Below are 14,465 nucleotides of genomic sequence, written 5' to 3'. Positions count from 1 at the left end.
AGGCTCTGCGTGGTAAGAAACAGTATCTGGAGACTTACAAGGGGCAAACAGGCCTGTAGCTAGTGTTGTCTGTGTCTGATGAATGCTTGTAGCAGGAGGTTTGCTGATACAGACTGAATGAAGTGCAAGAAATTAATTAATTTCTTCTGCTATCGAGAAAATGTTAGCTTAGTCTAACTATCGATGTACTTGGAGATACTTTGTGTTGTGCTGATCATCTTCTCCCTAAACAACCATGCCAAGGGTAATTGTACAGCCTATTTCTGATGACCCTTGCAAAACAAAGCAATCCATTGTTATTCATCAGCCTGCATATATGGGAATCCACCTCATTTCCATACAGATAAGAAATAGATTTGTTTGGGTAGTGGAGGGCTTGCACTGGAGCAAGGGGCTCAAAATGGTAGCAGTCTGATAGTCTTCACAGGTATCAACTGCCACCAGTACTGGTGCTCCCAGTTGAGTAAGGGCAAAACCTGATGGCATCAGGTCTGTAGAATCAGTCTGCTCTGGTCTATACATCCTTGCAGCGGACTCAAACTGCCAGAGGAGGACAGTGGTAGTGTGGGGGAATGTTTTGTTCCAGTATTTCATGTCAGATGATTTCTAAATCTAAAAGAATAAATGATAAATTCAAGGGATTTTTAATAAAGACTTTGAGATAGAATAGTGAAATAAGGTGATCAAGAAGAGACTAACTTCATCGCAAACTCAATGACAGAATCAATCTGACGTTTGAAAATCTGGAAGACAAAAGATCAAATTTGTGAATACTAAGTTTTCCAGAGGGAAATGAGAGAAAAAAGAGGCTGTCATTTTACAAATAACTTTTAAAGGAAATCTTTGCGATCAAGTATGTGTGTCCCTGATTTTGCAATAAAAAGGCAAATCCTTCTGCTGACAAGTCATCAAGTGTAGTGATAGTAGACTTTCTGTTCCTCCAAAATATGGTGAAGATTTTAAAATTTGCCAGGAAAAGAATGTAGATTAGATATTGATCTGTGAAGTAGCTGGGGTTTATTGATACAATCTGACCAATGAACTGTCACTGGCTACAGAATTATTTTTCTAGCAGCAGTGGAAAAACACCAGTCTGCTCATATCAAGTATATTTTTTCTGCCGTTCTTTGGTATTTCCTTGGCAGATATGGCCAGACAATTTGTTTCTATACTGTGCTGAATTCATGTGGTAGATTTGCTCCCCTTTTTGTTAGGGTATTCTTGAGAATATATTCTCTCTTTGCGAAATTAGTGTATAAGCTTCACAGCAGCCAAAGATTCAATAAACAAAGGAGGTGTGTTTTTTTCTGTTACAATCTTGCCTTGGGCCATTGGGATAGCAAGGACTCTAATGCTAGATTATCTTAAAAGGGGTGAGTGGATAACACAGAAATTTCAAATTCTGTATTTTTTTTGTCTTTTTCCAAGTCAGAAAGGATAGGAGAAAACTAAGTGTATTGCCTTTATCTTGAATATACTGGTATATCATGTCCTTTTGGTTTTGCATTTTGGCATTCATCCTTTCTAAACATTCTTTCCCATACAACAAAGTTTGGTTCTTTCATTCTGAATTTAACAGGTAAAAAATGCTGGACTTTCAGCAATGATCAGGTGTGAGCAGCAGTCATCTGCTGTAACAACCAGTAAAATTGCAATTGCCACTGGAATTCCTTCACCTTAATGATGTTATATTGTGTGGCTGTCAGAAAGCTCAGGGACGGTATTTCCAGCAGCATCAGCTCCTTCTGATCAGCCTCAAAATACGCTCTCTTGTTCTTCATGTAACATAAGCATGAACAGTATAAAGAGCAAGGCATATATATTTAATTTGGGCCTACTGGTTGTGAATGCAAAAATAGCAGCTTGATTTGAAAGGAGAACATTTAAAACTGCTTTCAAGACTAAAGTGTTCACACAAATCACTGTGTTAATTATATATCCTAAAAATTATGCAAATAGGCTTTTTAGTAGTGAATTAATCAATGTTAATCACTTGAAAAATAGCTTTTAAGTGGTTTTTTTTATATAAAAATGTGTCAAAGTATTTAAAATTCTCATGGTGAGCTTACATTTTAGTAGTTCTGTTTTGTTTCTTTTTAACAGTGACAGACGAATACTCCCTATGTTATTTTGGTGTTGAGCAACAGACACAGTAGGTGGTCACAGGTGTAAACCTCTTACACTGGGTTCCAGATTCTTGCAAAGGTTTGTAAAATAAGCATCTAGATTTCACATCTTAATGTTTCATTTAAGATGCTTATGGTACAATAGAAATTATCCTAATGGAAATGCAAAAAGTGTATCAACTAAGTGAGACACATTCAAAAGAGGCACTTGACCTCTCTAGAGTTGTGGACATAAATTGCTGTCTACTCTGAAAATATGGTAGAAAACAGTTCTTAAGACCAGTGCATGGGAACCCATTTGGATCAGAACTTTTCATTCATAAATTATTTGATATACCCATATCTGTTTACTGTCCCAAAGGTGTATTTATTTGAAATACCTCCTCTGGTGAAGGTTAGCACAAATCTAGAGAGTGAGATGTTCAGCTCTTGATCCTCACTGTGCCTTTCCCAACTCTGCTGTAGCAGTAGACCCTGTGCTTTCAAGCACGCCTAGACCCTGGAACCACAGCACTGCTACTGTTCAGCCTGGGGTTATATATACTTACACATCTGGGCCCCTGCTTGAACTTTTAAGTCCCAAATTTTTCCAATATTTTGACTTGGAACTTACATAACCAGAATCCCACACAGCTAGCTAGCCATCACAGCCTCTCCCAGAACACATCTAGAAAGTGCCCGCAGAAATTTTTAAGCATAGTCTCAGCCTGGATTTTAACAGCAGACCCAATCATAAAGCTCTGATTAGATGTTTGGGCTGATTTGGAACAATGTAACAGTTCCTATCCCCACAATAACACAAGTCTTGTGCATAGGCTACATGCAACACTTCAGGATCTAGCCAAGACCTAAATGAAAATTTTTAGTGTAGCATTACTATGAAAATTGAATCCTTAAAAATTTTCTGGAAAAGCATTTGATGTGTGTGTGTGTGGAATATATTTTCCACAGTAAAGTTCACTTTCTTCCTATCAGTGACTGTGATGAGGTAAGCTACTGTGACTGTGTGAGGCTGCTAGCTAACACTCTATTGATGAACTACAGGATTTTGTACAGTATATCTGTAATGGTCCAAGGAAGTGCGAATGTCTTGATATTCTCAGTTATGGAAATAAAGTTTCAATTCAGTGGAGTGTAGGACAATATTATTTTAGGAGTAAATAAAAGAGGACAGCAAGGTTTGCAAAGAAATGTAGCAGATATTACATGTTCTTTTACATTGAGAATATCAATTAAGAAAGGACTAGACCTTTAAAATGTGTGGCTATCCATTCATTCATTCATTTATTCATTCATTCATACATTCTTTCTATAACCTGACTCAAATTCTCTGCTATGTTGTGCATTTAATGAAAGACAGTTGGTGAAGTGACTGCAAAACTTTGAATAACTTAATAAAATGATTGTCTTTCAGTGTGATCATAGCATATACACGCTTTCAATTAAATACTTATGTTTACAGTTGTTTATTTCATATGCAATGCAAGTATACAAGCAATACAGGTACATAGCCTGCATTCTGTTTTTGAAGTTTCCCACAGTTCTCTCTTGCTTTAACAGAGATCTTTGACATCCTGAGGATTGGGCTGTAATTGATCCAGTTGGGTGAGGAAGAGGTTCTTTAGTGCCAGGATCTCTACTGTGATGCACGAGCAACAGGTGACAATAAGCTACTTCCATCCATGCTATAACAGGAAAGGAACTTCTTTCCTTGAAATGTTCTTGTGCTTCATGCATGACTTCTGACTGATGAACCACTGAGACAGCTACACTTTTAAAGGGGTGCATGGTTTGCTGTGGTGGTGCTGTTACATTTGGAAGCAGCAGAATGCAGAAACAGTGTCCTTCATGAACTCTTTCACACAGAATCATATAACTATCAGAAATAACTTCCATAACCAAATGTTCTTCATCTGGCATCAGACACATATCATGGGAGATAGGTATGCTGGTCCATAAATAAAGGAACTAAAATTTGCTTTCCATACTTTTTAATTCCCTTTCATTTTTCCTCCCAGTGATGGTTCATTGCTAGTGTGCAAGAGAAGACTGTGTTTTATACATACCTGGTCACTGGAGGGATTTATTATCATAAACTATGAGAACTTTGTTTTAGTTAGTAGGCTGTATTCAATTCAGTTCCCTGAGTTATTGCATTAGATACTACTGCTCTTCTTCAGAACTCACACAAAAATGTTGTAGGATCAAATTCTACTTTCTTGAAAGAAGTCTTCTATCACACCAGACTAACTTATCTACGCCGCAGTCTTTGGTAGTAAAAATAAATAGTTTATCAGAAATCTTTCTGAAATATTTCTGATCTTTTTATATGAGATTCTGCTCAGGAAGGAGACTCCATACCTTTGTTTGATTCATCTCTGATCAAAACGAACAATGTGAAGGAATCTGCAGGTTGAGTTTGACACTTGAAGGTGAAGGAGAGCCAGTAACCTAGCAGAATCCAGAAACTCAAGACTCAGAAATACTGATAAATGCTAGTGATGAAATCCTAACCGCCCAGCAATGACTGACACAGACGTTATTTTTGCAGATAACAGTCTTATGGTACATGAAGCATTAGTCATATCTTTTAAATAATTCAAAAGAATATTAATATCCTCCAACTGCCTTGTACTTAAGAGTGACAGGTGTGCTTAAATTAACCTCTCAAAAAAACACCCGAACTATTCAAGACATGCATTTACTTCAGGACCACCAGCTTTAAGTGCCTGATCCTCCACTCCTTTTGACTGCAATGAAAGTGTTGATAGACCTTGTATGGCCAGACAAGGGAAAAGAGCCTTTGTTGTCTTCTCAATATGCGTTGATGGCAGTCTTTTAGGAGGAAAATATCAAGAGCAAATTTATTTCCCATCCTATTTGTGTTACTATGGAGTGGAAGAACTGGTAACTTACTCTGAGTAGTTTAAAAAGACCATTAGGATTTAGTCTGCTAGTAGCATTTGCTGGTCACTGTCAGGGCATTGCTGTGACTAATAAAGAGTTGTTTTTAACTAAGAAAAGAAATGTACCAATAGGGACAGTGGGGTAAGAAGGACTCATTTGACAAATGCTGTAAAGGAAGCTGGATAGTGTGATTTTTAGAGCAAGTCTGTCAAGTCGGGTAACAAAGGAGGGGGATTGGGTACATAACCCTGCTTGTGGCATGCACCTCTCACTGCTTGCAGTCTTCTGTCTCTGTGCATACCCCCCCCCCCCCCCCCCCCCAGGACTGCACAGCACCCAAATTTCTGTCATGCACCTCTTTGCAGCATATGGGACATAAACATGGTCATGAACATCAGCTTAAATTTGGTGATGTGTGAAAAGTGCACGTTCTGGTTGGTTGTACTTCCAGTCCTGCATTTGTCAAGTTTTGGTGCTGTCTGACCTTTGTTATTAGTGCAGTTGAACCATAGGGTTGCTTTACCCAGCTGTCATGCTGTTTCTTATTTGTAGAACAGATAACATTTTTTGCTGTTACTCTGAAATGTGGGGAATAAGAGTATTGTTATATCTGTCTTCCGCAGAGATTAAGTAAAACCCTAGCTACCTTCCCTCTCTCAGACAAAAAAAAAAAATCCTAACAAAAAAAATCCCCAAACTCCCCTCTCAATTGTCTGTTACCTAAGTAACAAGAAACATGGTTTCTTCTAGTTCATTATAAGGTAGCATTGTTAAGTGAAGCAGAATCCAAATATCCAGGTTACGTTTGCTTCACAAAACCTTTCACCAGACATGCATATGAACAAAAGTTTGAACTGTCCAGGTAGCTCAGGAAAGAGGAAGAACCACAAGTGATCAGAGAGGAAAATTTTTAAGGCACTAGGGATATAAAAATGGGATTTTATAGCCAAATGCCCACTTCAAAAATTGTCTATGAATTTAAAATATACAACTACAGTTATAATTTCCAAGACTCACAAGATAATCTCAAGCACAAACCTTTACACTGGAAGCCAAATCCCCCTGATGCAGAAAATACTTGTGTCCCAGTCTGGATTTCTTTACAGTGGCACAACGGCTCGGTGTCCTTCACTACTGAATCTGGCTGCACGGCCCCTTCACCCCACAGGGAACAACTGCCAACAGCTCCTTGGCAGCTGCGGTTTGTGCCAGTTGTACCAGAGCTGCACGGTTTCCTCAGGCCCCAGGAATGCAGCCGGGAACTTCCAAAAGTCCCCAATGTCCTTGCCTTGCCTTCCGAGCTCTGGGGACGCAGCTGAGGATCTTCTACTCTGTGTCTCTGGGGTAACACTTTTATTTTCATTTAAACTGTGAATTTGGAAAAAGAAATGGTTTAACTGTCCCTTAAGGACCACTGTATTCCTCTACATTTCGTCTGTGTTCTGCTCTTTCAGGGAAACAGGGGGAGGAATAAAGAAGAAGTAGCAATTCTCTTCAGTAAACGCTTTGCAGGCAAATATTCTTTATGGTTTGCATTAAGAAGTTGACTTTGGACATATGTTGGAGCTTGGACAGGAATCTGATGTGACTGACAGTGACAAATGGTGACGTACTATTCAAGGAAAATCAGTATATATCCACTATGATGAGTGATAAAGACATTAATGCTCAAACTTATTTCTCCTTTTAAGTGATCCTTTATTTTTTAGATATACTTTTTTCAGTGCAGTTGCAGCTGTCAACACTGACAAGGTTGAATTTACTAATTCATATCTTCCACTTGCACTCTGTAAAGAAGCTAAATTGCCTAATGAAAAAGCTCCCCGTTTAGATTTTCTTTTTAAATAGTGATGATAATAATAATAAAGTGGGTTCTTCATCTGAAGTTCTGACTTTGATCTGTCCAAGACTGTGGCTAGAATATGGAGGAAAGAAAGAGGAAACACAAAGAAAAATTATAGCTATTGTTGAAGCAAACATTTTTTTATAAATCTGGTTTCTCTCACGTAATTTCTTTCTTATAGCTGATAATTGCTGAAATATTTTGCCTCCTTTATATTTTTTTCTCCTTTCTTCTGTCTCTGTCTCTATGCATACTTGTGACACATAACAGATGTCAGTTTTTCTTAAGTATATTGCATTGTAGGTTTTTGTATTGCTGGCTGGGTGACTGACTTTGTGGCACAAAAAAGGTTAATTCCAGATGCAGACTTTTGTATTTCAGGAGCCAAAGAATGATTTATCCATTGCCAGGAGCTGATATCTATCCCATCTGTGGAAATGTATAGCTCAAGCAGGTCTTAATGTCCCAGGGCAAAGAGGGACCTGGGAATAACAGGAAAACCCACTGTTAAAAAAACCTCACAGGAGACACACACTGTCTGCAGGACCACTCCTAGAGATGCAACTGTATCACATGCACGGGGACGTCCAGGACAAAAAGGCCTACTTAAATTTGCAAGAAAGGTCTAGGATGTATAACCTTCTATTATCCAAGCCTATTTCCACACTACTGTTGCATTTCTAATCAAATAAATGGAGCTTAGCTTGGAAGTGGCTTTTAATTCACTGTGCCCAAGCGTCTGCTTTCAGAAAAGCTATGAAAGAGTCAAAATCCATATGGGCCTCCTGAGGTTTTGACTAGAGTTATTTACAAGGGGAATCCTTTGCTAATGTGACTATGGGAAGTCCAGTCAAGTCTGAGTGTCTAAGAACATGTGGTACATAACGTAACATATCAAGCAGAAGAATAAGTCATTAAATAGAAAAGAAGGTGAGATTTCCCCTTGGTTGTGAAGGTCAGTCTGAGCAGATAGTTTCAAGCATCCCCAAAGGGGTTACATTAGTGAAGATACTTAAGTGCTAGTTTTACTCCATAGTTTTTGCAATTACTTGGCTTGAGAACATATACTAGTCTTTGTCTTTTCACATAAGAATTTTGTCCAAAATTGTCTTTCTTTTCATCTGTTTTTGGCAGTGTGCTCAACTATGATCTTATCTAGAAAAGAAACCAAAATTTATATGCTGATTTCTATTGAAACTTTTTTTAAGAGAAAGGTCCAAAAACAAACTTGAAATGTATCAGTGGAAATTTGGAGCTGGGTCTGAAATTTGAAGTTCAGGAATGATTTTGTTCTTTTATTACACATAACTGTGTGATATATTGGTGAGTCAGCATAGAAACTTGATTTAAAATAAAATGTCGAAAAAGCAGTCATTTAAAAAAAATAAATTCTATTCTCAAGGAAAAAATCATCAGAAGTGAAGTCATCTTGCTTTGAAAGAACTTTTTTGACCAGCCAGCACACGAAGCCCATTAGGATATTAGAACAGTTCTCAGTGTTTATGACAAGGATAATTCTTGTTATGTCAGAGCCAACCCCCATCTCTACTAATTGGTTGGCTACTTTTTATGTTCTGTACACCATCAACCTTGGATGCAGTTTGTCCTGAAGAAAAGGGCAACTAAGGTGGGCTTTTTGTCATTGCTTCTTATAAAGGGTCAGTTCCAGATATCCCTTCTTCACTACCATGGAGGTTGTCTTATCTGTGAGACAGCTTCTGAGAAATTTCCCAGATGTGAAAGTAAAGCCACAGGGTACTAACAAAACAATGGTCATTAAAATATCAAGAATAAAGTAGATCAAAGGAAAAGAAAAAGCATGTAATATGGAACTGCTAAAGCTCATCCAAATGCAGTCCACCTTGACATGCTGTAATAGATGCCCTCCCTGAACCTAGCTCATAGTAATACTTGGTACAGTTAGAGCAAAGAACACTGAAAAAAACCCCACTCTCCTAAAGGGGCTGTTTTAGCCTGATTTCCCTCCACTGACCATCTACTCAGTCAGCTTACAAGAAGACCAAGTAGGATATCTTGTAACATCCTTGTTTCCTGGAAGTAGTTTCATAATTAGTGGACCTTTTTGAATGTTAGAAATGGTTAATTATTCAGTTACACACTCAGACTGAGGTTACATCAGCAGTTTTGCATTATGATGCCTAATTGGGAGTGTTGTCTATGGTAAAGTGAAATACTCATTGTCATTTCTTTTCATTTCTACTCATTTCTTTTGTGCCTGCTGAGTTTCTATCATGTAGCTTTGGAGTAATTTCTTTTTGTGTAACCTAACCTACCAAATGCCCCTTAATGAGCTCAGAGTGCCAAGGTGATGTGACCCCAGTGTGCTTGTCAGCTGTCCCCAGGCAGAGGCTGATTTGCATTCAGACCAGTCTGCCTACAGAGACAGGTCTTCTTAACTGTCTGTCAGTTGCTCACATTAAATGTAGGACAGATCTACTATGGAGTTCAACTGTCTCCTACATATTAAAGAAGAAATTGTTTAAAGGTAATATGTATACAACTCTCTAATTGAAAAATAAAGCAGACTGATTTATGAGAAAGTTAAAACATATACCAAGCTTTAACCTAGATCAGATATGATACCTAGGTCTTGTTTAGTTCTGTACTTTATCCAAAATAAGTCTACACTTTGGTCATGTTGATTCTAAAAACGTGCAACTGTTATTCATGAAATATCAATCACAAATGGAAAACAATTACTTTAGAGTCGTGTAATGGTCCATAGACCATTTCTGACATCTCTGACTGATCTGGACTTCAAGGACATCAGAATATGAATGTGTGCTCCTATTCATACTGAAAAACACAGGATATTACCACTGAGACTGAATGAAATTCTCATCTATAAGTAACAACATTCCTAAACAAAAATAATAAAAAAAAAAAAAAGGAGTGGAAATGTCTGTTTCAGTGGAAACTAGCTGATGCCTCAAACAAATATCAGTATTTTTCTTCATATGCACATCAAAGCACAGTGACAGACATCACTCTAATCCTATATTTGCTTCTGCATGTGTCTACTATTCACTGGATTCAGTACCATCCACCCTCTTCCTAACATTATACTTGCATCCTATATTTAGTTCTTATCAGTTGATTACTGGCTGTTTCTGATGACAACATACTCCAAGGATTCATCAGATATATTGGAGTTAAGGTTAAGTTTCCTTTCCTTGACCCTGCTGTGCTACTGTGCATGCACTGAGATACAAAACAGTTTTATTTTGCTTAGTTTGATTTTGTATGCCTGAACTCTGAGAATTCCTCAGTAATGTGTTAACAGACAAGCTCAAATATTGTTCTGCATTTTCTTGTTGACTGACGGTTTTACTCAATTCCTCAAATCCTTCCTTGTATTGGTATGAAAGTCTCTCTTCTCATTACCTAGTAATTCAATGTGATCTATTGTCTTTCCCTATTCCCTTTTTAATAATATCATCAAGGCAATCCAGAAATCAGCTCATAAAGTATTCATATGGTCTTACTTTGATTATATGAACAACGCAACTTTTCATCTAAAAGCAGGAGTTTGTATTAGAGTTTGTCAAATAGTAAACCTCTGACATTTTCCTAAAATAAGATGTTCAAATAATTGCTTTTCTTTGATTCATCAGTTACGATTCTCACTGAAATACACATTATCTGAGATCAAGGTACATGGTCACACACAGACATCTGTAGCAGCATACAGTACTTCCTTCCCCCCTCTTCATAAGATTGTTACAGGCAACTATAGAGTAAAGACAATCTTCATTTTATTTTCTTTAACACAGACTTGTATATCTCAGGAATCTGGTGTGAGGAGGGACACAGCCTGCTGCTACAACTCTCTCCATCTCCACTGAATATGAGATCTGATCCCAGGAAAGTTTGTTTACCATGTAGCCCCTGTAAGTGGGAAGGGAGTACCTATTGCTAACTTGAGCCAAGAGCATTTTTACATTGTGCCTGAGACCTGATGGGAAGAAAATTAGGAGAAACTGTGTATGTCCAGGCTTGGATATCTCTTGCAAGAACCAAAGTAGTTTTAAATTTTTCAGTCTTGTTATTCTTTGAAATATGAATAAGGAGAGAGAAAGGACATGTTACAAAAGAAGAATTCCTATGAGGTTAGACAGAGAACGCTCCCACCAAAACACATTCTGGATCAGGTTCAATATATAAGCTAGGTCAGGAAATTAATGTTTACTTTGTTGGATGAAGATTATAGATTTTGTGACAGCGTTCTGCATAGTGTGATTTCACAGATTAGTGTAGAAGAAACTCCTAAACTTGAGTCAGGTGCTAAACTTCAGATTTTAACAAGATTTCTAATGAGCCTTAAACAAAATTTTGAGAATTGCCTTGCTTAGACTCCTAAAGAAGAAATATGATATTCTGTATAATCTTCAGATGGTAATGTTTGTTTTTCAGAATAAATGTACATACACATAAGCAGAACCTGGTTTACCTCAGTTCTGTGTATTTTTACAAAAGCCATGATTATCTTCAGCAAAGGTGACAGCCAGCTCCCTTGACTTTGCCCCCCTTAGAGTGAGCGACTGTGTAACTTCCAATAGTTGCCTAGAGCTATACTTGCTGTAAGATATTTGTGCATATGACAGCTTTTGCCTGCTTTCCAGAATGAATGTTTTGCATATACAAGGGATGCAGAGACTACCAAGCAGTTCTCTTTCTGGCCACTGGGTTGTTGTTGTGGAAAATTGATTTCCAGTTGGATTCTCTCACTTCCTCTGCTTTTATATTTTGCTTTCAGAAGATGAGCCTATGATTGAGGGTGAGCATAAATAGCAGCAAAGGAAGTAAGGCATGGAGGCGAGAGGGCAGGTGGTAGGAGCTGAAATGGAAATAGTGAGGGACAGGCAACCACACACATACAGTTACACAAACAGATATGTCTGTGCAGAGTCCACAGTCTCAGGATCTTGCTACATAAAACAAGAACAAAATTCAGACATTTATATTTTCCCCAGTTCTCTCTTCTTATATACCTAAACTGAGCCTTTATTATTTTATTTCAATTTGAATAGCAAGACAAGCAAAAGCAATCCTGACTTCGCAATATTGATTAGCTCTGTGCTTCGGGTATTCAGCTGAGATGATACCTCCCACATCTCAAGCAAGTCGCATAGCTGTCAAAATACAGATAACCCAAAATATTTAACTGTTCATGTAACATAGAACTGCTCCAGCAAAAGAGAAAGAAGTAATGAAGAAGAACAAGGGTTTTGCCATATTATCACACATCCTAGCACCCTTTACTAACCACTGAGCTATTGTGGGCAGCTATTTTGTTGATGAGAATGTGATTCCACAGAACATTTTGGTATTCATGAAAGAGTATTTTTGAAGAAATCAGGTTTTCTTTAAAATCTTTTCATCAGCCTTAGCAAGGAGGATGTTCTGAAAGACAGGCTAAAGGAGCAAACGGAGGGTTAGGAGGATGATCAGAATCAAAACTTGCCAGTGCAAAAGATTTCGTCAGTAGAGATGAAGAAGAAAGGGGATGGAGCGCTGATTGTAAGCTTTGTCTAGAAAAGGCTAACATTTTCAAACATGTGGCGGGTTTGAAGTGTGTTGGACTAGAGGGAAGAGAAAAATCCTGTTTGTGACTGTAAACTGTTCAGTGAACCTTCACTTCTGCATCTTGTGCACTGGATAGGTTTCTTTTCTTATACTTTGCCACAGAGCCAGGTGCTTATATCTCCTGGGGGGAAGATGAGAAGAGCAAATGCCAGCCCATGTAGTGGAGATGAGGTGACTATAGGTTCCCTAGTAAGAACTGTTTAAGATGGTTTCTGATTTCATGTGATGATGACATTTATGTAGAGGTATGCTGGCTTGAGGGTACTTTTTTGCTAATTTCATTTTCAAGCTCTTGCCCACATACATAATTCCACAGCTGTGAAATTGCAAACAATGCAATGAAAAGATTGCTCAGGTTTTTAAATCATTATTCTTATTTAAATTGTTAATATTTTTGTTCCTCTAAATGGTTTTAAAAGGGTATTTGTTTTCAGTTTTATAAAATCTCGTTTAAAATCACAGATTTTTTGAGCTTTTTGTTTCCATGAATCAGACATAGAAAAAATCTGATCTGCTTAATATTTTTTCATATTACCTTCATGCATTTCATCTACATAAACTACTACTATTTACATTTTTAACAGTGTTCTGTAATACTCAGATGAACTTCACAGGTATGTGTGATAATTGCAGCAAATCAGAAGAGTACCAAAAAAATCCAAACTGAAGAAGTTACCAGTTTCACAGGTTTAAAGTGGTGTCTTAGTTGGGTCTGAACTGTGTCTAAGAATCAAAGTGGAGAAAATCACCTAAATTTACCCTCCCCCTTAGTCAGCGGTAAGCCTCATAGGACCCTCCCCAAACCAAATAAGGCCAGGAAGAATGTGCTAAGCACTGAGTGTGCTAAGAATAAAGTTGAGCTGGGATGGATAAGGTTACTTTGAACTCTATATTTCATGTTTCCTGACATACCCCCCAAAGAACTACAATTATGCTAGCAAGGCTGCAGGAGCATTAAACAGCTCTTTCCCAGTTATTTTGTTTTTTGCTGCCTTTCCATGTGTTCCTATCCTGTTTAGAGCTGGTCTTTTATACTTTTTATTTGTAGTGTGCATGGTTCTTCAGATATTAGGAAAAACACGCTGGAGATTCACTGTTGGGCATGGCTATTTCTGTTAGAAGCTGATACTTAAGACTGAGCTTTAAGTGTTGCCTCTGGAAGGCCTTAGGTTGCTCTGGAAGGGCAGGAGTCTGCAGAGGAAACAGAAAGTTCAGAGGGGTGCAAAAGAAGAAGGAACAGAATTAGAAAAAGCAGAGGACCTCCCTCATTCTCACTCTTCAGCTCCTGCAAGAGCCAGAAACCCAGAAGTATTATCTAAGCTGCCACAGTAGATCTTGACCTTTTTAACAGAGTATCTCTTACCATCACCACCATGGCCGAGATTGCAGCAGAAGGTACAGTAACTATTTTCAAATATAATTAACCAAAAATGATATGTACTTTGACAGTGTAATTGAGCTAGCATGTCAATATGATTTGTTGCTCTTAGCAAATACCATTTTCACTCCAGGATCATTTAATTTTGTTTGTCAGATTGTTTTGTACTTTTCTTACCTGTTTTTTCTTTTCTCTTTTTCACTCCTGTAGCCAGAGTTTGTACCAGTTACTGAAGCTAGATCTCTGTTCACCTCTAAAAATAGCGTTAGTCTCATTTGCAGAACGCTGCTTAGGCAGCTCCATTAGAGTGATACAAGAAGGGGAATGTCTGAATATCAGGTGGTTCCACACTCAAGCCTTTGCTCAGGTAAAGCTTTGGTAGTTCCTTATAACCAGAGATTTGCCAGAGTCAAAATAGCTTGGTTTGGTGGCCCTGATTTTTCTATAAAGAGCACAGAGTATTTGTGAACTGTACATGAAGTTACTGAAGGGTAAAAGCTATCCACTCTGCAATCCTTATTCAGGTAAACTTCTAAAGGAGTCAGTGAAAATTATGCTGAAATAAGTATGCCAGAGCTAGGCCTGCAATAATGAAAGCCAATTG

The 14,465-nt window shown here is 37.9% G+C and overlaps 1 protein-coding gene across 6 annotated transcripts in view; it reads left to right on the top strand.

Moving 5' to 3' along the window:
- The first annotated feature begins 6,251 nt into the window (after nucleotides 1-6,251).
- The window catches only part of TRDN (triadin), a 244,482-nt gene continuing 236,268 nt past the window's right edge, over nucleotides 6,252-14,465 (top strand). For 4 of the 6 annotated variants that reach the window (XM_074862419.1, XM_074862418.1, XM_074862416.1 and 1 more), the window contains exons 1-2: nucleotides 13,285-13,878; nucleotides 14,072-14,228. In XM_074862419.1, the coding sequence (XP_074718520.1) occupies nucleotides 14,186-14,228 (43 nt within the window). In that variant the 5' untranslated portion in view covers nucleotides 13,285-13,878; nucleotides 14,072-14,185. Of the gene's footprint in view, nucleotides 6,378-13,284; nucleotides 13,879-14,071; nucleotides 14,229-14,465 lie in introns of those variants that run through there. The other 2 variants (XM_074862417.1, XM_074862415.1) reach the window with 2 other exon arrangements.

Source organism: Strix uralensis, chromosome 3 (genome assembly GCF_047716275.1).
Source record: "Strix uralensis isolate ZFMK-TIS-50842 chromosome 3, bStrUra1, whole genome shotgun sequence".
Classification (NCBI taxonomy): domain Eukaryota; kingdom Metazoa; phylum Chordata; class Aves; order Strigiformes; family Strigidae; genus Strix; species Strix uralensis.
This window is presented reverse-complemented; position numbering and strand designations above follow the sequence as displayed.